This window comes from Poromitra crassiceps, assembly GCF_964638095.1.
Source record: "Poromitra crassiceps genome assembly, chromosome: 1".
NCBI lineage: Eukaryota > Metazoa > Chordata > Actinopteri > Beryciformes > Melamphaidae > Poromitra > Poromitra crassiceps.
In genome coordinates, this window is record NC_139623.1 from 68,811,290 (window position 1) to 68,835,330 (window position 24,041).

General features: G+C 43.8%; 1 protein-coding gene across 1 annotated transcript in view; it reads right to left on the bottom strand.

Moving 5' to 3' along the window:
- Positions 1-24,041, bottom strand: part of pds5b (PDS5 cohesin associated factor B) — a 179,585-nt gene that overhangs the window by 15,528 nt on the left and 140,016 nt on the right. Inside the window, exons 21-32 of the mRNA XM_083641614.1 lie at positions 22,123-22,281; positions 17,843-17,911; positions 16,176-16,312; positions 14,669-14,792; positions 9,677-9,881; positions 9,150-9,264; positions 8,047-8,179; positions 7,772-7,891; positions 7,465-7,527; positions 7,133-7,278; positions 5,917-5,989; positions 977-1,392 (exon numbers count right to left, since the gene is read on the bottom strand). Of these exons, the coding sequence (XP_083497740.1) occupies positions 977-1,392; positions 5,917-5,989; positions 7,133-7,278; positions 7,465-7,527; positions 7,772-7,891; positions 8,047-8,179; positions 9,150-9,264; positions 9,677-9,881; positions 14,669-14,792; positions 16,176-16,312; positions 17,843-17,911; positions 22,123-22,281 (1,760 nt within the window). The remainder of the gene's footprint in view (positions 1-976; positions 1,393-5,916; positions 5,990-7,132; positions 7,279-7,464; positions 7,528-7,771; positions 7,892-8,046; positions 8,180-9,149; positions 9,265-9,676; positions 9,882-14,668; positions 14,793-16,175; positions 16,313-17,842; positions 17,912-22,122; positions 22,282-24,041) is intronic.

The window sequence follows — 24,041 nt, forward strand, 5'->3', positions numbered from 1 at the left end:
AATGACTGTTTCGACCACCTGACATTCTTCAGAAAGTTTGGTGACTTGTGACAAATTGCTGTGTGAAAGTGAACCAGACCAAATTAAAATCGCAACAATGTTGCAACTTCACCCCCCTGAATCGCACCGAGTCCACCAGCTTATATGTGAAAGCGACCTTGATCTCTCCCACTCCACACCTGGCACCTGCGTCAGCTCTCCTGCACTCGTTCTCGGCTCCCATTTGGCTTTATTTGTGGTAAGCATTTTGATTAATCTCCTCATCATACGCGTGAGCGATTAATTGATTGATTGATTCGCCCGACGTAGGTATAAAGGCTTTTGACCTCCGCTAAATTGACAGCCTACGTGGGGTCTCTTTCGCTTTTGACGGCGGCAGGCACACTTCTGTTTCTTCTTGAGGAAGAATAGCAGGTGCTTGACGCTTTCCTGCCGTCTTGCTGGCCTCGGCTGAAGTACTTGTGGCTGCACGATCTAGATTAAAAAAAGGACTGGCCTAGCAAGGGATGTCTTTTGACGTTTGGGTTTCCTGCTGCGTCAAGTCACAGTGGGGTCCAGCACTGGCTGGCGGGACTGATGCTGCGTGTGCGGCTTTTGAACGGCGGGCTACAGTAAAGAAAGCATCTGCTACTTTTGTATTTATCACCAAACACTCAACATAACAGTGGGGGCAGAAAAAATATTAGCTTATATGTCTATTTAAGTCGTAGCTTATTGGCAACATCACTTAGGCTATAGGTCACACAATATTAGGCTATTTTATATACTGTAAGGAATTTATTTATCTGGCATATTTTAACCCGGCCACTTGAGCCGGTGACCTTTTAATTTGCCGGCCCACGGCAACAAATACCGGCTAAAAGCCGGCTAACGGAATCCCTGGACGGATGAAATCACTTGGTGCGTATGCCGAACCCGGAAGAGGGCTATAGAACAAGGTTTGAATGAACTGACACCAGAGCGTCTCCCCACTCACCCTTGCTGTGAGCGTCGTGGCGTCCTGGTTTGTCTTCCTCCCTTGGTCTTCACCTCTGTGTTTTGGCTGCTCTTGTCATCCTCTTCCTCCTCCTCTTCCTCCTCCGCCTTCTCCTCTTCCTCCTCCTCTTCCTCTGGAGGAGGAGCCGCTTTCTTGCGCCCCCTCTTCCCCTTGGTGGGGGGCGTGGGCGTGTCCTGGCTGGGCGTGGCCGACTTTGGAGGCCGGCCCCTGCCTCTGCCTTTTTTGGGTGGGCTGTTCTGTTCGTCTTCCGGCCGGTTGTCCTCGTCCCATTGGTCCTCGGACTCCGCCGCCGCGGTCGTGTTGGCTGCCGCCCTCTTGCGCCCGCGCTTTGGCTTGTTGTCCTGGTCGTCACTGGAGGCCACGACACGTTTGCGACCGCGAGGCTTTTCGCTGTCCTATGGCAGGAAGAGCAAAGGGTTAACAAGGAAGGACAGGATACCCACTGTGGCTCTCGGGGGGGGGGGGAAATCTATGACTGTCCATGACCAGGATGGAGCGCTTTTCAAGGTTATTCCTGGTTTGTTTATGTGTTCAGCAAGCTCTGTGGACAGAAACAGCTGAAAACCAGCAAGTAAAGCAACAAATGTGTAATAAAATAAAATGTATGAAAATAAAATGAAAGTATAGTATAGAGCCTAGTTCCTCGTTGCGCGGCTCACGGGAATTTTGCAGCTCTAGAAGATTTAGTTGGCGGCTCGCAGCCGATATACATAATTCACTGTCAAAACCTGCTCAGACAGTCCCTCACTGCTGGTCAGACAGTCCCCTCACTGCTGCTCAGACAGTCCCTCACTGCGGTGTCAAAAAAACTGCAGGGTTGCCAGGTTGCTGGCCCTCTTGAGCACCAAATGGGGGTGGAAACTCACCATAAACCAGACAAAACGCTATGGCTGATGGCAGATTTGTTCTCTCCTTAGCCTACTTTTCTAATCCAAAGAGGTCTGCTTCACACAGCGCAGTCTATGAGCAGGGACTTACTGACTAACGTACGTCTTTGCTAGCGCGTTCGCTACATGGTTCGCTAGCAGACTGACAGACCAGCGTCAGTTCACACGTAGCATTTCCCCTTTCTGCCTTCAAAATAAAAGCGTAAACTACTCTGTACTAAATTAATTCACTCAGAGCCCGCCTTCAGACAGGAAGCAACTCAATAAACTGCAGCAGATTCAAGACTAGAATTTATTCAGCACTTTGTGGCCGTATTGCTTTTTTATGTAGCCTATTTGTTTTTACTCTGTATTGAAGCATTTGATTAAAAAAAGTGCAATGTTGTGTTGCAACATTACAAATTTACTGTTATATTTTATTGTTTATTTATTCATTCATTCATCACATTATTAGAGTAGACACTTTCTGATTATTAAAAATAGCATAAACAGTCAAACATAGAATTCAGAAAAATAAAAAATATACATACTGTATATATTTTTGGAAAACAATAAAAAAAAATGTAGGCAGATGTGCTTGGTTGCGGTGGCGTTTGGCGGTAAAAGTGGCTCTCCTGACTATTGACTTTGTCCTGCCAGTGCGGCTCTCATCGAAAAAATAGTGAGGATCACTGGTCTAGAGTATAATAAAATGAAGTACAATTTTAAAAATACTTTCTGGTACATTCCTGTCAAGTGACCCATTTGTAAAATCCCTTAATATTCCTCAACTTCCCCAGGGAATTTATCAAATTCCAAGTCATTGTTTATGTTCACTTTTTGTAGTGATCAATATTTCCTTGTTCTCTGACAAAGAAACCAAGTTCGACTGCTATCCACCTTATTTTTGAATGCCCCGCTGTAAAATAATTATGGGTGCAAGGTCCGGTTTAGAACTTGACTGATTGTTGCAGCTGGTGCATTTCCTCTTAAAACTCTGACGCTGGGAAAAAAAGAATTGCTTGTCACAATAAATACACTCGTTTGATGACTTATTTGAGGGAATATAATCATTTTATCGATCACATCAGCTATTTCTGTTGCTCTTTGAACAACTCTGGATATTATATATTTTTGCCAAGCTGGACGCGCCACGGGGGTTTAGGGTTAGAATCGCTAAACCGGAAGTCAAATTGTGGGAGATTGTTGCTCACTTCACGGAGATCTACGGGCTACAGTATGTTGTGTCTGTGTCAGCGACGTAAGGGGGGAGGGGGGGTCTGGGAGGATTACACCGGAAGAAGCACCCATATTTCACGTAAGGCATCATGGCATCTAGAAATAACATGGATAGGAACTCAGAATAAAAGACAAAGACAAGGTGGTCCTGCAGGTCTTAATGCTGGTACTAATCACAGTTTATGCAACTTGTACTTGTCAAGCTTATCTCGATTTAGGGGCCCTTTACACGAGGACAGTTTCTGGAAGAAACGACACAATAGAGTTTCCTTCACACCTTCTCCCTGTTTACATGAGCGCTGTTGAATTTTTAAAACAGCGTAATGTACATGCCAGGTCGCTAGGTGGCAGTGTGATCACCTTATTCTTTGCCCATACAAGGACGCTTCTGCATGACGTAATTTCGTAATCGTCTTTCCGGTTTTAAACGCGGAAGTAGAGTACGCTTTCCGCAGTCATTTAGACTTGCCAAAAAGCTGTTTTCAAGCTAAAAAAAACCCAAACTGTTTTAAAGTTATAATATTTGTCGGGTGAGAATGCAAAATATGTGACCAGTTTATCAGAATAACGCCTATTGGAAATCTTTAATGAGCAGCGAGGACCGGGAGCGCTGAGTGTGCCATCTGTCAAACCCTACTGTAGGCTACTGGCAGTGAGAAAACACTGTCGACGTGCTTTTGTAACTAACGTTAAATGCCGACTGGGTACAGCCATCGGCTCCTCGCAGCAGTAACGTTATGAACATGTAACTGAAGTTGGCCGCAGTGTAGCTTAATTCTGAATGTTGCCAAACTTCATTCATACTGACGTTTTATTTGGTTGCCAACTCGCGCACGGCTATGGCGTAATCCGTGTGTCGCGTGCGCAGGCACGTCAGAGTTTCTGAAATGTGCCGTTCCAAATCGATTACATGGAGCCCTCAGCGGGAAGCGTGTCAAACAATTCCACTCTGGAGGGTGGTTCCAAAGTGTGTCGTTTCCTAAGCGCGAATTCGCTGTCGCCGTCTAAAAGGGAGGTACTAACGATACAATAATTCCCCGTCACCATAGGAAACCGTCCACGTGTAAAGTGCCCCTTAAATCCAGTTTGTGTTTGCACAGCGGAAACAAAAGACAGTGACACAAGGGTTTACAACCAGTAGCAGAGTGAGGCACTTCACCAGACCCTAGCAACACGTCCATTTCAACCTACTGTGTCATTTCTGATTAACAATACAGACCATTGTCAGAGGGCACTCTGTCTCATGCCTTCTGGTTCTGCCTTTCACTGACAGGATGGGCCAAAATATTTGATTGCTACTCTAAGGCCTACAAAATAACGCTTCAGCCGGAGGCGGAACTCGCCATCTTCGGCTGCTGTGAGTCCTCTCTGAACTTCCCTACAGCTGTGCAACAGTCTCTGACACAGGGGACAACTGTTGGCGGATGTGATCTCTGTTATTCGGATGGAGAGACTCAGCTTCCTGAGGACCAACTCACTTCAAAGATTTTTAATGATCTGGGAGCCGTTTCTGGCCTACCTTGACGAGGTTAGGGGGCGACGGGTGACTTTGCCCCGGCTGGTTTCTCATAGACCCCTAGTGTGGGATCCCATGCACAACATCTCTTACAAGCACGTAAGCACCTCATGCGGCTGGTAGCACCACGTTGTAATATTGGAATGTCGACATATATGTATTAGTGATGCGCGGGCCGCAGTTATAACCGCGCTGACCACGGATATCCTGCCCCGCGAGCAGGCCGGATCATAAAAATAAACATTCTGATTAATAGCGGATGGGTTGCGGGCAGTTGAAACGATGTATCATTAATGAGGAAAAATAATATTAATTACGTTCTCTAGTCTATAAACGTATTTTAAGTTACATTTTTCGTCAGGCACATTCTTAGTCACCTATTGTAGATCCGCCAAAGGACCCACGGCCGTAAACCAAACAATAGCCATGTGCTAGGTCGCTAGGTTCCACTTTTCGTCCACATCCATATATGGTCAATGATGTCACCCTCAAAAAGGAGTCTCCGCTGAAGACGTGTTAGAAGATAAGACACGTTCGTATTTTCCCATACAATGAGGCAATCAAGTAAAATAAACTTAAATCTATAGCGTTAGCCGAGTAAACTACATGAGGGCAAGTGGTGGACTGGACATAATACAGCATGGAAGTTTATTTGGAGTCTTGGACTGCAGCGATCGCACCAACGGCGGCAGAAACCGTAAGTTCGCTCCTTTTATAGCGTTTATAGCGTCGGGTGCATGGCGGGCGCGGATCTATAAATAGTATGAAATAATTTGTGCCGATTTATGGCGGGCGGACGGTTCATGCATACACGCGGATTAGGATGGCATAATAAAAGCTCATCCGCGCATCTCTAATATGTATGCTTTTTCTTTCTTTTCTTTTCCTGTGTCTGAGTTTGTTTGTTTTTGTTTTTTGATGTTCTGAAAATTGAAAAATAAAATACTGGGGGGGGGGGGGGGGTCAATAGACAACCATGTCATGTCTGTTTGAATTCACTTAAGTCTGATTCATTCACTGCAAATTAATCAAAGACTTGATTAAAATGCAGTAAAAAGATTATGATGGGGGGAAACAAAAAAACAATAGAGGCCATTTGTGTCTGGAGTGGAGGAGGAGGATGAGATGAGAGAGAGAGAGAGAGAGAGAGAGAGAGAGGGAGAGAGATGACAGAGAGAGAGATGAGAGAGAGAGAGAGGGAGAGAGAGAGAGAGAGATGAGAGAGAGAGAGAGAGAGAGAGAGAGAGAGAGAGGATATGAGTCAGGGAAGAGAGGGAGCTGATGTAGAGGTTTGATACCTTGTCAGCGTTGTCCCCTCTCTTTAAACTAATGTCCTCGTTTTCACTGTGGTCCATCTCCGCACTGTCATGCCTGGAACAGAGTACAAGCTGTATTAACTGGCAGTGCAGGAGAGCTGTCTTTGGCCTATGTAAGAGAGCATGAAAACAGCATTATCCATGTTAGGAGTTACTTTCTTCCTGTATGCACTTTGGATCAAAGCATCCTCTATTTTGTATAATACAAAATAGAATGATAACTTGGGCAGGGCTGGGCAATTAACCGAAAATGTATCGAAACTGATATCTAGAACATCTAACCGAATTAATTCAATTCATTAATTAATTAAATTAATGGTAATTCGGTCAATACTTTCCCCAATGCATACGATCATGCACAACACTCCCCCCCTCCCCCCAGAAAAAAGTGGGCAGTCAAACATTGACTATGCCCACACGGTTCTGCACACTGCAGTGACGGGTACTTGAAAACAGAAAACACCAACAAATAGTACAGACCTTGTCTACTATGTGGCAGTGTTAAAAGAAAGCATTTCAGATAGCAGATTGTTCATTAATAATAATCAAGGTAAAAGTTTGAAATAATCGTGACGTTGATTTGAAGCCATATTGCCCAGCCCTATAACTTGCTACTTTATTGACCCTGTATGGAGGTCCTGCTTTCACTTGCCCCACTCCACAGGGAGGTCAGAGGTCAGAGGTGTGTGTGTGTGTGTGTGTGTGTGTGTGTGTGTGTGTGTGTGTGTGTGTGTGTGATGCCATGTGCTCTACCTGGTCTTGCTGCGTTGTGGGGAGCTGTGGTTGGATGTGTGTGTGTGTGTGTGTGTGTGATTCCATGTGCTCTACCTGGTCTTGCTGCATTGTGGGGAGCTGGGGTTGGATGTGTGTGTGTGTGTGTGTGTGTGTGTGTGTGTGTGTGTGTGTGTGTGTGTGTGATTCCATGTGCTCTACCTGGTCTTGCTGCATTGTGGGGAGCTGGGGTTGGAGGTGGGGTCAGAGGTGTGTGTGTGTGTGGCTCTACCTGGTCTTGCTGCATTGTGGGGAGCAGGGGTTGGATGTGTGTGTGTGTGTGTGTGATTCCATGTGCTCTACCTGGTCTTGCTGCGTTGTGGGGAGCTGGGGTTGGATGTGTGTGTGTGTGTGTGATTCCATGTGCTCTACCTGGTCTTGCTGCGTTGTGGGGAGCAGGGGTTGGAGGTGTGTGTGTGTGCTCTACCTGGTCTTGCTGCGTTGTGGGGAGCTGGGGTTGGAGGTGGGGTCCTCGTTGCTGCCCGTCTCCATGCGAGAAGCTTTACTCTGGAGCTGCTTGCCTGCTGAGGACAGCGGCTTGTTTACAGCACCCAGAACGTTAGCTGTCTTGGGCTTGAGGCGGAGGGAGCGAGATTTGGAAAAGGAAAGACACATATTACGACATGATTTCACAAAATGTTGTGGCAAAAACAAACAAAGAAACAAAAAAGAAAAAGAAAAAAAAGAGATACACACCTCAAATAATCAAGTATAAAGCCAATATGACCGTTTCAGGGGCAAACTCCTGATGCAGCCTACCTTTCCTGGTGTGAAGAACGCCTTCATCTCTGGTGGGAGATAGTTTTTTGTGTTGCTGAAATTCTGAAAATGAACCAGAATCTCGTGTCAGAGAGCTTATCTGTGTGCAGACAACAATAAATAAATAAATAAATAAATAAATAAATAAATAAATAAAGAAAGAAAGAAAGAAAGAAATAACTAGATCTCTTACTGGCAATGAAAACACTAACAAAAATAATGCTTTGGTCATTTTGAGTTCCTCAGGCTCGTCACCCACCCACCCACAGACACAGACAGACAGACAGACAGACAGACAGACACCCACCTTGTCGGGCTTGGTGAAGTAGTGTGAGGGCAGCACAGGGTCTTTGGGCGAGTCCAGGCTGTAGGTGGTGCTCTTGGACATGATAATGTTCATGGCTACATCGCACACCGTGTAGAGTTTCTGTACAAGGACACAGCAAAGTGTGTGTCAGGAGGTAGACATGGACACAAAGACACAGCAAAGTGTGTGTCAGGAGTTAGAAATGGACACAAAGACACAGCACACAATCAAACCCTTTTGTGATGGATGTATGTGGATGTGCATGTGTCCCGTACCTCATTGGTCTTGGGGTCGTTGGGGGCCTGGGCGTCTTTCGTCTGTTTGATGTTCTCCACCATTTTCCTAATGAAGGCGTGGCTGTTGTTCTCATTCTTGGCCATGATGATCTCCAGAACAAACCACAGAGACCTAACAAGGAGGTGGGCAGAGTTCGCCATCAACATACAGCAACTTATTTATATATATTTAATTCACATGATTATAGAAATGTTTCTACCTCCCCCCCTGACCTCAGTAGAAATCCTCCAAACACAACCCTAGTGTTCATAAGGTTAGTAGGTGCCAACAGCTGCTGGCTTAGTCAATATGCTTTTAAGAGTTAATGCTGATGGAAAACACAGTGGAAGAAGCTTATTGCACTGAGTTATGTTATGGCTTGGGCCTGGTAATAACAGTTGAAGAAGCTTATTGCACTGAGGTATGTTATGGCTTGGGCCTGGTAATAACAGTTGAAGAAGCTTATTGCACTGAGTTATGTTATGGCTTGGGCCTGGTAATAACGATAAGAAACCCAACACCTCTGAGTGTCCCTCCTTAGAGGACAAAGACTGCAGTAGTAGAGGGTGTAATGAGGGAGTCGGCCTTGAGACTATGGCCTGACCTCCCTCCACAGTGAGTGGTGGTACCTCTGTCTCCTGAATGCACGCTGTAAAATACACTTTTACCCTTAGAACAGAATCATTCATTGTTTATAATAGATCGATTTTAGTTTACCCTTTTATTTTTAGTTTAAGTATTCCACAAACAAACAATACATTGTCAAATACTGGTATTTTGGAAACACTGAAACAATCCACACACTTATTGTACTTTAAAACAATCAACAATTACCAATAAAATGCAAAAAGTGCAGTAAGATTATTTTCTTTGATCAGTGAGAATAACAGCGATCATAAGATTCAGCAAAAATAATCAGGTTAATCATTTTAGCCATAATTGTGCAGCTCAATTTTGCATAATTTAATAAGAGTATCATATTTTCTAACATTTATAACAAAAATCTCTTCATTTGTATTTTTCTAGACCTTTCACCATCAGCGTTATCATCAACCTCCTCATCATAATCAACATCAGCTCATCTTTTCCATGCACTACTTACTCTTTGATTTCTTTGAGCTGCTCGATGTCCTGTACTTTGACGTAGTCCGGGTCGTGGACCAGCAGGTGGATGGCATACGGCACCACGTACTCCGGCAGGAGGCAGATGAGCTTCTCTGTGAGGACACAGAAAATATCGTTCAGCCATTTCACACACAAAAACAATGAATTACTATTACTGCCTGAAAGGCAATGAATAACAAAAATAATTTAATTTTTTTTATCACACCTTTCCCTTTGCAGAGGTGCGCTGTGCCCCACCTCCACCAAAGCCCAAACACGCTGTGTGTAGTTACAGAGAGCCATGCGTGTGGGCATAGGCTATTCAATGTTTATGGGTCTATGTTAACAGTATTAAAGCATGTTCATTTATCGCAAGACATACCATCATCGCAATATTGAACAATGTTATCGCCCATTGCAGATTTTCCTAATATTGTGCAGGCCTACTGTTAGCTATAACCTTTTTGAAGCAGCGTTTGTTGTTTGATTAAGAAAAGAAAAGGCAGGTATGTTCCTGTTCCTTACCGCTGACGGCGGCGTGCTGTTTGAGGTACTCCCGGCGGACGTTGACGTTCTTCACCAGGCACTGGCGAGCGTGAGCCCTCCTCTCCTTGACTGGGTCCTTGGCACACAAGGCAAACACTGCCAGGTACTCCAGGGGCAGCCGCAGGCGGCACAGGCCCCACTGGAGCTTCTGGGAAAAACACTGGCGCACCTGGTAGCACTCGTCCTGGAGAGAGGAGGAGAGACAGATGGAAACAGTGATCATGATTACGAGGACGAAGAGAGAGAGAGATGACCAGATGGTTTTGTCGTTTGGAGAAACAAGGGAAGGTAACAGGGGGGAGGAAGGGGTGTTAAAGGACCAAGGTGGAGCAGGGCTGGTTACTGAAATGAAAATGATACCCAATGTTAAACCAAAGCGTTAAAAACCTTGGCGTTTTAATTCACCATGTTAAAGCAATAACTAAATCAGCTTTTTACCATGTTAAAACCATAGCCAAACATAGAGGCCTCATGTCAAAACATCATTTTGAGAAACTCATTCATGCCTGTTTCTAGTAGGGTCGACTACGGCAATGCTCTTTTTACAGGCCTTCCTAAAAAGACCATCAAACAGCTGCAGCTTATACCCGATATTTAAGTTGTTACACCAGCTTAACACCAGTTTATATTTAAGTTGTTACACCAGCTTAACACCAGTTGTTACACCAGCTTAACACCATTTTATATTTAAGTCGTTACACCAGCTTAACACCAGTTTATATTTAAGTCGTTACACCAGCTTAACACCAGTTTATATTTAAGTCGTTACACCAGCTTAACACCAGTTTATATTTAAAGTCCCTGGAAACCAGAAATATTTTATTATTATTTAGCATTTTGAGTTCATCACATCACAGGACCCTATGTTAATAAGCCACCAGCCAAATTTGAACGATGATGAACGTCGCAAAGTATATAAATTTAGGTTTGACAGTCGTGGCAAAAGTCATGAGAATCAATTATTTTTTAGAGTGTATTTTCTCCCGCGGACTGTGTGGGCGTGTCCCGTCTGCAGCAGGGAAATTTCTCTCTGTCTCTCTCGGAGAGAGAGGGAGAGAAAGAGAGAGAGAGATGGTTTGTGTGTGTGTGTGTGTGTGTGTGTGTGAGTAACCAACCTCGCGTCACCAGGCTGTGTCGAGCGCTATGCTGCCTTCTCTCTCACTAGTCGAGAGAGAGAGAGAGAGAGAAGCATAGCGCTCGGCAGACAGGAGGGGAGGAGGGAGGGAGGCAGACAGACACTGAGCGAGCGCTGTCATTGGGGGCAAAGAACGGACAAAAGGAGGGTGGGTGCGGATTGCGCGCGTGTACAAAGGTTATATAGAGCTTATGACGTCATAAGCTCCTGCATTTTAGCACCTCACGCACTGCTCTCTTCAATGAGGAAGTACCTTGTAGAATCTTATAGAAAAGTGTCGATTTTAAGGCTTTGGGTTGAAAGTAATGTATAATAATTTCTGAGGTACACAATTACTAACATAAGACCCTAAATAACATAGTTAGAACGTTTTTGTGGATTTTGGTTTCCAGGGACTTTAAGTCGTTACACCAGCTTAACACCAGTTTATATTTAAGTCGTTACACCAGCTTAACACCAGCTTCTGGTACATCACAGAACTGATTTTAAAGCGCTGCTGCTTGTTTTTAAATCACTAAATGGGGCAGGACCAAAATACCTCTCAGATATGTTTTGTCAGTACATACCTCCTAGATCGCTAAAGAGAAATATGTTGGCAGTACCTACTATCAGAACTAAACATGGCGAAGCAGCTTTTAGCTGTTATGCTGCTCGGCTCTGGAACAAACTTCCTGATGATATCAAAGGTACCCCAACTATAACCAGTTTCAAATCAAGAGTTAAAACGAAACTTTTCTCAGATGCTTTCATTAGCTGATAGAATACACTTTTCCCCTTTCAAATGTCATTGTCATGTGTTACACTGTTTTAAATGCACTGTTGCAATGCACTGGTCAAATGGGCTTTCCTGTCTTTTTAAACTTGTATATTTAACACATTCTCTTTCATTGTTTTAATGCACTTTTTAATGAACTACTTTTTATCTGTTATTCTTCTGTTTTGTTATCTGTCCATTTGTAAAGCACTTTGAATTGCCTGTGGGTATGAATTGTGCTATATAAATAAAGTTGCCTTGCACAATGGCACTGTGCTGCTTTTAATGACAGCAGCACACTGAGAAACGTCACTCCTCTAGGCTCTACACCTGAGGGCCATGGAGAAAAATCACAAACACACTTTGTGCTTTATTGACAGCATCCAATTAATAAAAGGGAGTAAATATTTACTATTGTGAAGCTTTAACTGAAACTGTGAGAATATACAGCTATACTGTTCTTGTTTATTACTGGTAATAATTTCAAGTTAACTGAAGTTATTCTTTGTCCCCATATCCTCTGAATTTGACCCATCCTCTACTAGGAAACCTCCTAGACCTAGGAGCAGTGGGATTTTAAGGCATCAAAAGGTAACAAATGGCATTGAAAAGCTTTTCTTGGACTAATACAGTAAGAAATCTCAAGAGTTACAGTGCGAATGCTGCAGTGAGAAAACTCAAAGGGTTTTCTTCTCGTTTATGGGTAATTGTACTGAGGAAACAAATTATTATTATCAGGAGGTTTTTATTATAATTACAGCAGATGGGATATCCAAATCTTATACAGAAAATCCTAATCCAAAACAGCCTTACATTAAATGAAAGACTCAAAACGGTATTGCTTTAGAACCATATAGAATCTCAAGTATTCGAGCTACTATTGACACCTTTCCAACCATAATCAAAGAAGTGTGTGTGTTCTTACATTGATGACAGGCGCACAGAGCTGGTACTGCTCCAGAGTGATGTGTGTGTGTTCTTACATTGATGACAGGCGCACAGAGCTGGTACTGCTCCAGAGTGATGTGTGTGTGTTCTTACATTGATGACAGGCGCACAGAGCTGGTACTGCTCCAGAGTGAAGTGTGTGTGTTCTTACATTGATGACAGGCGCACAGAGCTGGTACTGCTCCAGAGTGATGTGTGTGTGTTCTTACATTGATGACAAGCGCACAGAGCTGGTACTGCTCCAGAGTGATGTGTGTGTGTTCTTACATTGATGACAAGCGCACAGAGCTGGTACTGCTCCAGAGTGATGTGTGTGTGTTCTTACATTGATGACAAGCGCACAGAGCTGGGGCCTGTACTACGAATGTTGTATAAGAAGATCCAGGATCTGTCCCTTGATCTGGTTTGTCTAAACGAGATCAGCTCGATTGTAGTTAACTTGTACTACGAACGTCGATTGGCACTCGTTAACTCGAACCAGGTTTTTCTAATCAAGCTCACAGCTCGTGCACATGAAAATGCCCGTGCACTGGAGCTCGTGCCCGCAAAAGAGGCGTGGTTTTTAACAACTGCCAATCACAGTGCAATATGGACTGCTCCAACTCCTACCGTGCCAGACACGCCTATTTCCTCATTGAATGAAACCGCAAATACAAATCTGCGTTGGATATTATTACTGTTCCCGAATGACTGTCTAAAGTGACCACTTTTATCCACACCAGTAATTTCTTTGAAGAGCGGTTTCGTAGGCTATCTACAGCTCTCTATCTACAGTCTTTTGTGGAAGCAATGTGTAATCTATCTCAGTCCAAAATCCGTATGTATAGACCATTTAGGCTCAATGAATAATAATGATCTCATGATGTGTTTAGTCGCACTGATTGAATAATTCCTATAGGCTAATCAATAAAAAAAAGAATGATAATACAATAAAAAAATGCTTCTGAACTGAATCGACACGGTACGTGCGGGCATATATTTCATTTATAAAAAATAGCCTATTTTGTGGCCAATCACATTATGAACAGCTGAGTTGACAAGGCAGGCACACCCATTTCCTCGTTCAATGAAAGGGCAGTGATCAGAGTTTTAGCGGATATTTAATGTAGCCTGTCAGAATGAAAATCCGCGTTGGATATAGTCTGCTGAAAGACTGTCTAAAGCTGACGCTTGTATTCACATCAGTCATTTGATTTACTTTGATCAGTGATTTCATCGAATAATTCATATATAAAATAATGATATCCTAATAGCCTATAAAAGAGAAAACTGCTGAACTGAATTGAGACAATGCGGGCATAGTTTTCATTGATTTTTTTTTTCATTGAACTAGCCTATTTTGTGGTCACATGGCTATTGTAATGTCAGCAGAGTCGCATATCTCCATATTTCATATAATGATGCTGGAAATATGAAGTTCAATCACATCATACAGGCCAAAAGCAACACAGTTGCAGCTGCAAAATGCAGGAGTAGCCTAGATATGAATCATCTTAATATGGGATCGCCTGTGTGCAGGTGATCCCATATTAAATTGCTTAGATGTAGTAGGCTGTATGACCATTTCAATTCCAACCCAACGTCAGTCTCAGCTCCGTTGCGCACATGGCACCGTGCGCTTTGGAGACGTTTATGTAACCTTTTTATGCCGGTTTAGTGATATTTCTCCACTCACTATTCAGCTGCAATCGATCAGCGGGGTCAAACAACGTATCTAGGCTACTTGAGAGCACAAAAATTAATATATAAAAACATATTCCAAAGTGGTAAGTAGGGCTTAATTAAAATGTAGCCTGCAACAAGTGCAAGGCTTTAGTCCTTGGTTAATTCAACATTACAATTCGTGCTCCTTCCTCGTCCAGAAAGGGGTTGGCCATTTTTCCAAACTGCTGATTCGATTGGTTCGTGGGCGGTGTATTTAAGGTCTAATCTTATCCTTGCAACTTAACCTGCTGCGGACCAGGTTAAGTGAGAAGCATAAGTTGCTATGGAAATATATGTCGGTAAGAAGTTAACTTGCTTTGTAGTACGGCTAAACCAGGGTTAAACCTGAAGTTACCTCGCTAAACCACTAATCTTGCTTTGTAGTACAGGCCTCTGGTACTGCTCCAGAGTGATGTGTGTGTGTTCTTACATTGATGACAAGCGCACAGAGCTGGTACTGCTCCAGAGTGATGATCTCGTGGTAGCAGGGCTCCTGGGCTAGCTTCAGCAGGGCGCACGCCGCCGCCAACCGCAGCCGCGACATGTCAGGTTTACTGGAGGAGGAGGGGACGGATAGACGGAGGACAGAAAGAAAGACATGTCAGGTTTACTGGGGGAGGAGGGGACGGATAGACGGAGGACAGAAAGAAAGACATGTCAGGTTTACTGGGGGAGGAGGGGACGGATAGACGGAGGACAGAAAGAAAGACATGTCAGGTTTACTGGGGGAGGAGGGGACGGATAGACGGAGGACAGAAAGAAAGACATGTCAGGTTTACTGGGGGAGGAGGGGACGGATAGACGGAGGACAGAAAGAAAGAAAGACATGTCAGGTTTACTGGGGGAGGAGGGGACGGATAGACGGAGGACAGAAAAAAAGACATGTCAGGTTTACTGGGAGAGGAGGGGACGGATAGACGGAGGACAGAAAGAAAGACATGTCAGGTTTACTGGAGGAGGAGGGGACGGATAGACGGAGGACAGAAAGAAAGACATGTCAGGTTTACTGAGGGAGGAGGGGACGGATAGACGGAGGACAGAAAGAAAGACATGTCAGGTTTACTGGGGGAGGAGGGGACGGATAGACGGAGGACAGAAAGAAAGACATGTCAGGTTTACTGGGGGAGGAGGGGACGGAGAGACGGAGGAAAGAAAGAAATGTCAGGTTTACTGGGGGAGGAGGGGACGGAGAGACGGAGGACAGAAAGAAAGACATGTCAGGTTTACTGGGGGAGGAGGGGACGGAGAGACGGAGGACAGAAAGAAAGACATGTCAGGTTTACTGGGGGAGGAGGGGACGGAGAGACGGAGGACAGAAAGAAAGACATGTCAGGTTTACTGGGAGAGGAGGGGACTGAGAGACGGAGGACAGAAAGAAAGACATGTCAGGTTTATTGCGGGAGGAGGGGACGGAGAGACGGAGGACAGAAAGAAAGACATGTCAGGTTTACTGGGGGAGGAGGGGACGGAGAGACGGAGGACAGAAAGAAAGACATGTCAGGTTTACTGGGAGAGGAGGGGACGGAGAGACGGAGGACAGAAAGAAAGACATGTCAAGTTTACTGGGAGAGGAGGGGACGGATAGACGGAGGACAGAAAGAAAGAAAGACAAAATACAAAGACAGAGGACATGAGAATGAACAAGGATGCTTTTATATCTGAAATGTGCTGATGTTGTGTAAAAAACCTTTTTAACTCCAATTCATGTTTTGATTGGATGCGAGTAATATATGGTTGCTTATTGAGTGAGCAAGTGTAATGAGCCCACAAAACCCCAGGGTTCTGCTTGTATCCTCAATTATATGGCTGTTCATTTGAAGACAAAGCAGTTTCAATTATTCAAGAAGGCGACGCCTATAAGTTGTAAGGTTTTTCCTCCTACAGAAGCAAATGTCTGTGTCTGTGTGTGTGTGTGTGTGTGTGTGTGTGTGTGTTACCCCATCTTGCCCTGCTCTGTCAGGTCTCCATCACTGTGGAGAATGGCAGTCAGCATCCGCAGGGTGGAGTTGCCCGACTTGCTCTGGTTGTTCTTCACTCCGAGTAACCACCTCACCATCAGCTTAATGCCCTGGATCTGATCGAGGGAAGGTCACTTTGTTAAAAACCCCTCTTCAAATACGCAACACAACAAGTGCACGGACCAATTCTAAAACAAGAGGGCAGATACTTATTACTAGTAGACACATCTTCACAGATCAGATACTTATTACTAGTAGACACATCTTCACAGATCCATAAACAACTTTGTAACCGTCACTTGACAAACAATCTGCTAATTTTCATATGTTTTCTCTGTTATGCCTGCCCTTTGCAAACGGGGGAAAGGTGGAGTGAAAGTTTAGAGTGAAAGTAAGTAAGTCGGGACTACTTTAATTTGCCAGACACTTGACCTTAGCGTGTCATGCCTCTTTAAAAACGTAGGCACTCTTGGTATTGATTTATCTGACATTATATGGGAAAGGAGTCTGTCTCTAGTACAACGCTGCTCAGTTAATTGCAGGCACCAGCTGATCCAATTTAAAAGTAGCTCACCGTCTTCACTACTCCAAGCATAAACTACACAAGACCTCTTCACCTTCTTTTCAGGTGTGGCTGATGGACATGATCTCTGTTATACAGATGGAGAGGCTCAGGTCCCTGAGACCCAACTCGCTTGGAAGGTTCTCAAATATCTGGGACCCGTTTTTGGCCTATTTTGACAAGGTTAAGAAGGACCAGTGACTGAGGTTGGGGGTGACGGATGGCTCGCCCAGCTGGTATCTTATGGACCCCTTGCGTGGGATCCCTTGTCCATTATCTCCTACAAGCACATAAACACTTTGTATGGCTGGTTGCACCACGTTGTAATGTTGAATGTTCATGATGTATGTTTTTTTGTTTTGTTTTTCCCCCTATCTTACATACTTTATTTTCCTGTCTTGTTTTGTTCGTATATTGTTCTAAAAACATGAAAAGAAAGAAGAAAATAAAGACGTAAGCACTCTTTCAGGTAGTGGTGTGCCATATCGTATCGTTATCGATATATTGTCATAATCAATACTCCTATCGTCAAACTCAAACATTCATATCATGATAATGGCAATATTCTGACTTCTTGATGCAATGACATCACACCATTCCGCTGCGTAACGATTTGATGTAGTATGCACAGCAACAAGGATGGAGTTCATTCCAAAAAGAGGAGTGAATATTTCAACTGAAGGCAAACTGTTAAGATTATGCTGAAATAAAACTATAACACTTATTTTGTTGCAATTGTATGTTCTTGAAATAAATAAAATATTTTTCAGTATTTTGTCACATCAAGAATATCGTTATTGCAGAAATATGGTGATATTATTTTAGGGCCATACTACTTTCAGGTACAGCAGCTTTCTTTTCCTACTGTTTCCATGTAGATAACCTGTCTAGTGTGGTTTTCTTACTTCCTTGTTCCTTGTCTGTACACATCGACCACACACACCCACAGCATATCAGACCATTGAAGTCATTTTAGGCCTGGTAATGATTTTTTGCTTTCTCTCTGTGTGTTAAGATGAGGAGTGGGACATTATGAGAGACTAATGGGGTCCAACAGGACAGATGAGACGGTTTTACCACTGACCTTGGCCAGAGTCTCCGGGGACACTTCGTCATCCGGAAGCCAAAGTTTGGTTGTCTTCTTGCCTGCAACCTGCAGACAACACAAATGCTATTGTAAGCCAATGGTCCTTTTTCACATTAGACATGAAGAGACACTGCACAAACATACTCATCCTAGAACTGTGATTAACACTTTTATCTGAGATCTCGGAACAGGATACTACCTTCTCATTTCTAGGGCTTGTGGTCAATACATTCCATGACTTTTCTATGGCTGAACACAATTTCCATTACCATTATTTGAACGTTTGCCCGCGAAAAATTTGGGACATTTGAAGCCAGGTTTAGAGGAATAACTCATTTTAAATTAACAGTTGTGATGTCATTATTCAGTCTTAACCACCAACCCCTGTTCCCCAGGAAAGTATTGTAGATGGTCAGACAGTTGACCTGGTGAGGGGCGGCTGTAGCTCAGGAGGTAGAGCGGGTCGTCCACTAATCGCTTTGGATAAAAGAGGTCGGTGGTTCGATTCCCGGCTCCTCCAGTCTGCGTGTCGAAGTGTCCTTGGGCAAGATACTGAACCCCAAATTGCTCCCGTTGGTGTGCCAGCACCCTGCGTGGTAGCCTGCCGCCATCGGTGTGTGAATGGGTGAATGTAACTACTGACTGTAAAGCGCTTTGGATAAAAGCGCTATATAAATGCAGGCCATTTACCATTTACCATTACCTGGTCACAGACTATAACTATTTGTGCACATTATTAAACCGGCCTCGGTCCGCTTGTTTGGTGCGCACCAGAGTTCGATTGCTGCTTTCACACCTGCCCAAACGACCCACACTGTTATAACACAATGTTATAACAGAAGTGGAGTATTGGCCAGAATGACATGAACATTTGGACACTTATTGAGCGGGTATCTTGCATGTTGTGTTCAGGTGCTGTAGCGAAGCTTGTGGGCTTGCCTCGGGTGATGCGTGAAGTGGCCTGGGCCTGGCCTGGCTGGGTGTAAGGCAGCCAGTGACCAAGAGTGATCGGTCAGAATCGCAATCAACTTGTAGCGAAGCTTGTGAGCTTGCTGGGGGCGAAGCTTTGGGGCATGCCTCGTGAAGTGTGCTGGATCGTGGATGAGGGCTCACGGGCTGTGATCGATCAGAATCACGGGGATGGAGATAGGGACCGAGATGTCGGTCCTCGGACGCGGTTGAAATACCACTGGTGACCTGTCTGGGTGTAAGGCAGTCGGTCACCAGGGCCTGGCTGGTTGTAAGATAGCCAGGATTCAGCTTGAGTTCGGAATTGGTTGTGCTAATGGTTGACATTATGAAGGGTAGTAGGGAGTAAGTATACCGGATACTGGAAGAAGGAATCTATAGCGTCACAGAACACCTTGTTTATATCCCCGCATTTTGGTGTATGACATCACGTCATTGGTGATGTCACAACGTCCAGGGAGCTACGACATCATCGGTGCCATGTCTGAACTCTATGCTATGACATCATTGTCATCGTTGATGATGTCATCGTCATTACGTCGTTGGCGCGCCGGTTGGTGGGCATTGATTGCCCCAAGAACAGGCCTGACGGTGGGCCATTATGGACCCTTTTCTACAGGTGCACTGTAAAAAAGTAAATAAATAAAAAAATATATATATATATTGCAATTCCAGCGCAGGCCACATATTTGACTAGGGGTGGCCTAGGTCCTGAGTTTACTGGTGACAACTAGGGATGTTCATTTTGAAAAATGTCCAAAATCAAAAATCGGCGAAAATTAACGATCAATTATCGATTATCGATCATATTAATAATATATATATATATATAATATATATATATTTTTTTACAAAATGAATTCCTATGGCAGAAAATACGAAAGACAACGTGTTCTCCTCAATGAACTCTATTTCAATGTGTCTCCTCTCCAACACTCTGCTGTCCCCGGCGCATGCCGGTGTGAATTCCCCATGTTTAAAACAGTTTTGTTGGCACAAAGGCCCGTGCCCAGCCAGAAAACTAGAGACTATATGAAGCTCCACCTCACGTTAGTCGGCTGTGCAATTGAGTGGGGAGAGGAGGAACGAATTCCACCCAAACCTAGTCCACAAAAAAAAAAAAAAAAAAAAACTAGGTCGACCGCAACGCGGACTTATGCCTCCGCCATTAGTTCATTCTGGAGTCCAAATCGCCATTTGAGGCAAATTGGAAGAGATTCCGTCAAGGCGCTCCTGTGATGTTGCGTTACAGAGCTTGGAAATTGGGTGTGTGAGAGGTCACAGTGACCTTGAACTTTGACCACCAAAATGTAATCAGTTCATCCTTGAGTCCAAGTCGATGTTTGAGACAAGTTTGATTAAATTCCGTCAAGGCATTCCTGAGATATCGCGTTAACAAGCTTGAAAATGGCGTTCGAGAGCTCACCTTGACCTTTGACCTTTGACCACCAAAATCTAATCAGATCATCCTTGAGTCCAAGTCGATGTTTGAGACAAGTTTGATTAAATTCCGTCGCGGCATTTCTGAGATATCACGTTAACAAGCTTGAAAATGGCGTTTGAGAAGTCACAGTGACCTTGACCTTTGACTTTTGACCACCAAAATCGAATCAGTTCATCCTTGAGTCTAAGTAGATGTTTGAGGCAAATTTGATGAAATTCCGTCAAGGTATTCATGAGATATCGCGTTAACAAGCTGGAAAATGGCGTTTGAGAGGTCACAGTGACCTTGACCTTTGACCACCAAAATCTAATCAGTTCATTCTTGAGTCCAAGTCGATGTTTGAGACAAGTTTGATTAAATTCCGTCAAGGCATTCCTGAGATATCGCGTTAACAAGCTTGAAAATGGCGTTCGAGAGGTCACAGTGACCTTGACCTTTGACGACCAAAATCTAATCAGTTCATCCTTGAGTCCAAGTCGATGTTTGAGACAAGTTAGATTAAATTCCGTCAAGGCATTCCTGAGATATCGCGTTAACAAGCTTGAAAATGGCGTTCGAGAGGTCACAGTGACCTTGACCTTTGACCTTTGACCACCAAAATCTAATCAGATCATCCTTGAGTCTAAGTCGATGTTTGAGGCAAATTTGATGAAATTCCGTCAAGGTATTCATGAGATATCGCGTTAACAAGCTGGAAAATGGCGTTTGAGAGGTCACAGTGACCTTGACCTTTGACCACCAAAATCTAATCAGTGTGTGAGTAACTTCCTCTAGACCTAACCGTATTTTCAAAATTTCTGATCACCAATATCATTTTTTTTAGGGCTTTATAGCATGAATGAGAGATGAATAGAGGGGGGCCAGCTATTTTAATTTTTGAAAAAAAAAAAAAAAAAAAAAAAATTGGGCCAGGTGACGCGTTTCGCGTCGAAACGCGTCACCTGGCCCTTTTTTTTTTTTTTTTTCATTTTTTTTTCTCTGGCTGTGAACAAGCAATTTCAAAAATTTCAACGGATTCGAAATTTAAGATTTTTTAAGAATTAATATATATTCATATTCCCCACGGTAAAGCCGGCCTTTAACCTAACTAACTTAACCTAACTATCAGGTGTGCAACAACATTGTCAGCCTAAACTCCGGCTGACACCCCAAAAACCTACAATCTGCTACAGAAAAATGTATATTGTTTGTTTATTAACTGGCCCCTCGCCTTCTATCATTTCACGAAAGTGGCAAAGGAAGTTGAGTATCCCTGACCTATAGGGAGAAATTTAGTTTGTCATTGTAAACCCACAGCACAGTAATGATGACATGTTCTTACTTAGATCTAGCCTTTTAATTTTGCTCTTAAGCTTTCTCAAAGTACACCAAATTCATGCATTTTACTTTAAAATGTTTAAAAAAATCTTGCGGGGGGGCATGCCCCCACCACAAATACTCAAAATCCTGTGGGAAACACTGAGGTTAGACACTGTGACGCTTACCGCTCCTTTAAAGTCAACTTAAAATCTTGGTTGAGAGACAATCAAGCGTGTGACCATAGCGTGTAACATGACGTGTTTTGATTTATGTTTTTATGTATTATTCCTTATTGTATATGTATTGTATGTTATTGTATGTGATGTGGCACTATAGGTACAGTATTGCTGTTCCGGTTTGAATGTACTTTTTGTTTTAGCAGGTTTTACCATCTTACTGCCCAGGGACTACGGTTGAAAATTAGCCAAGCTGGCTAAACTGGCGCATTTCCAGAAATGTTTATTAATGTGCACTGTCCCTGTAATTTTAAACTCAATAAATGAAATAAAAAAATCTCCCCCTGGTTCTCAATATGAATTCAGTAAGCATGGTGTGTGTTGGTTACCCTGTCGTTCATGAGCAGGTCCTTCACTATGAAGTTCGCCACCAGAGATTTGAGCGGAGCAGCGAACTGTTCTGGGGCCAGCAAAGCCAGGTGACCCAGGGTGGTCAGAGGGGTGATGAGCTGCTCCAGGTTAGCAGGGTCCAGGCCTTTGTGCAGAGGCTGGAGGACAGAACACACACTCAGCTCAGGAAAAATAAATACTTCATTGGCTGCCATGTCATTTATCCAAAGACACATGAAATTCATTACATTATTGATCACATAACATTAAATAAAAACCAGGCATGTTCTTCATTTCTTCTTTTATTACCATAGCAAGATTAAACCTGAATAGAGTATAATTTGTTTCTGCTAGGTGTGGCAGTTATTAAAAACAGACCAATGGCATGGCAGCACCCTGGATGACATCAAAGTTCTACATCTCTTAAGTGCCTTTTAAACATGTTATCTGGATCATGTCAGGCTAGACAGAGCAGGATATTTTCAGGTTTTGCCTTTCTAAACATGAGGGGTCTTTGTTAAGAAACAACTGGATATGAGCCGTTTTTTCTGCCAGTGGGCGGTGGGGGGGGGGGGGGGGGTTTGGGCGGTAGCATGTATCGAAAATAAGAAATGTGATAGGAAACAGCTTTAGCGAATTTGTAACCAAACAACAACAAATCAAGTCATATCTGACTAGTTTTAAATGTATTTCTCCCCACAAAAGTTTGATAGCCTATCAGTCAGTCAGCTCCTATCCTCTCCACAGTGTGGATGCATAGTCACACAACACTGCCTGCCTCACACAATAGAATTGGCTGCATCACGTAAGCGACAAATCTGGAGACTTCAAAAAACATGTCGTTTTAACGGAGTCCATTCGACAACGAGGGGTGGCAATGTGCCAAAAATGCCTTTGTTAAGCTACATAAAGCCGCGCAGTCAAAATAGTGGTCGGACTGTCGTCAATCACTGTGGGTGATTTATTTTATGACATTCAAGTCATATCTGACTAGTTTTAAATGTATTTCTCCCCACAAAAGTTTGATAGCCTATCAGTCAGAGTCAGTCAGCTCCTATCCACTCCGCAGTGTGGGCGCACAGTAGCGTCAGGGACGATGAAAATTAATTTGGGGACGGAGCCGTACGATAGCCTAAACACGCTCTGCTCATTATGAACAGTGTTAAAAATGACATGCCACACACACACGCACACTAAACAGACATGCGGGCACTGGCAGAGAGACAAACAGGCAGATAGAGCGGCACGCATCGCGCAAAAAGTGTCAGAATCTCGGCTGCTCTTTGTGATAGTTGTTTCATTTGCTTCAGTCATCCTGCTGCCTCGTATTCTCAGGAGAGCGCGTTTCTGCTCCACTTTTCACTTTCCTTCCCCGCTGCCTCTCTCTCACTGCTCAACGCTGGGTGTGTGTGTGTGGACAGATCTGCGGATAATGACCTGCCACAGTTAAACAAGAGCTCCTTTTGCGCTAATCCGGATCTTACACCGGCGAGCGAGGTGAATAAGATACGGACTCGCGGGAGTGCGCTTAGGCCGGCTAATTGTTGTTTAACATGCAGGCCAACCGGCTAGGAGCTGGTTATAATACGGATTCCACTGCATGTTAAGAAGTGGCTATAGCGCAACATGTAACATTTCCTCAATATATATAATTGTTGTTTATTGTATATTTATATAAGGCTGTTCATAAATCAAATCAAATGCTCTAATCAAAAAAGAAAAGAACTCAAAGGCTTTGCAAAGAGGTTCAGAGTGTTTGCTGAGCCTGAATGCTCCAAAATGGTGACACACTAATTTTACAATGACCAATTCCTGTGCCAGAGTCAGCTTCTGGCACACACACTAGTGCCAACGCATCATTATTTGGCTGATTTAAAGCAGAGGCAAGTATAGACATTGTAATGACCTCAAAGTCAGC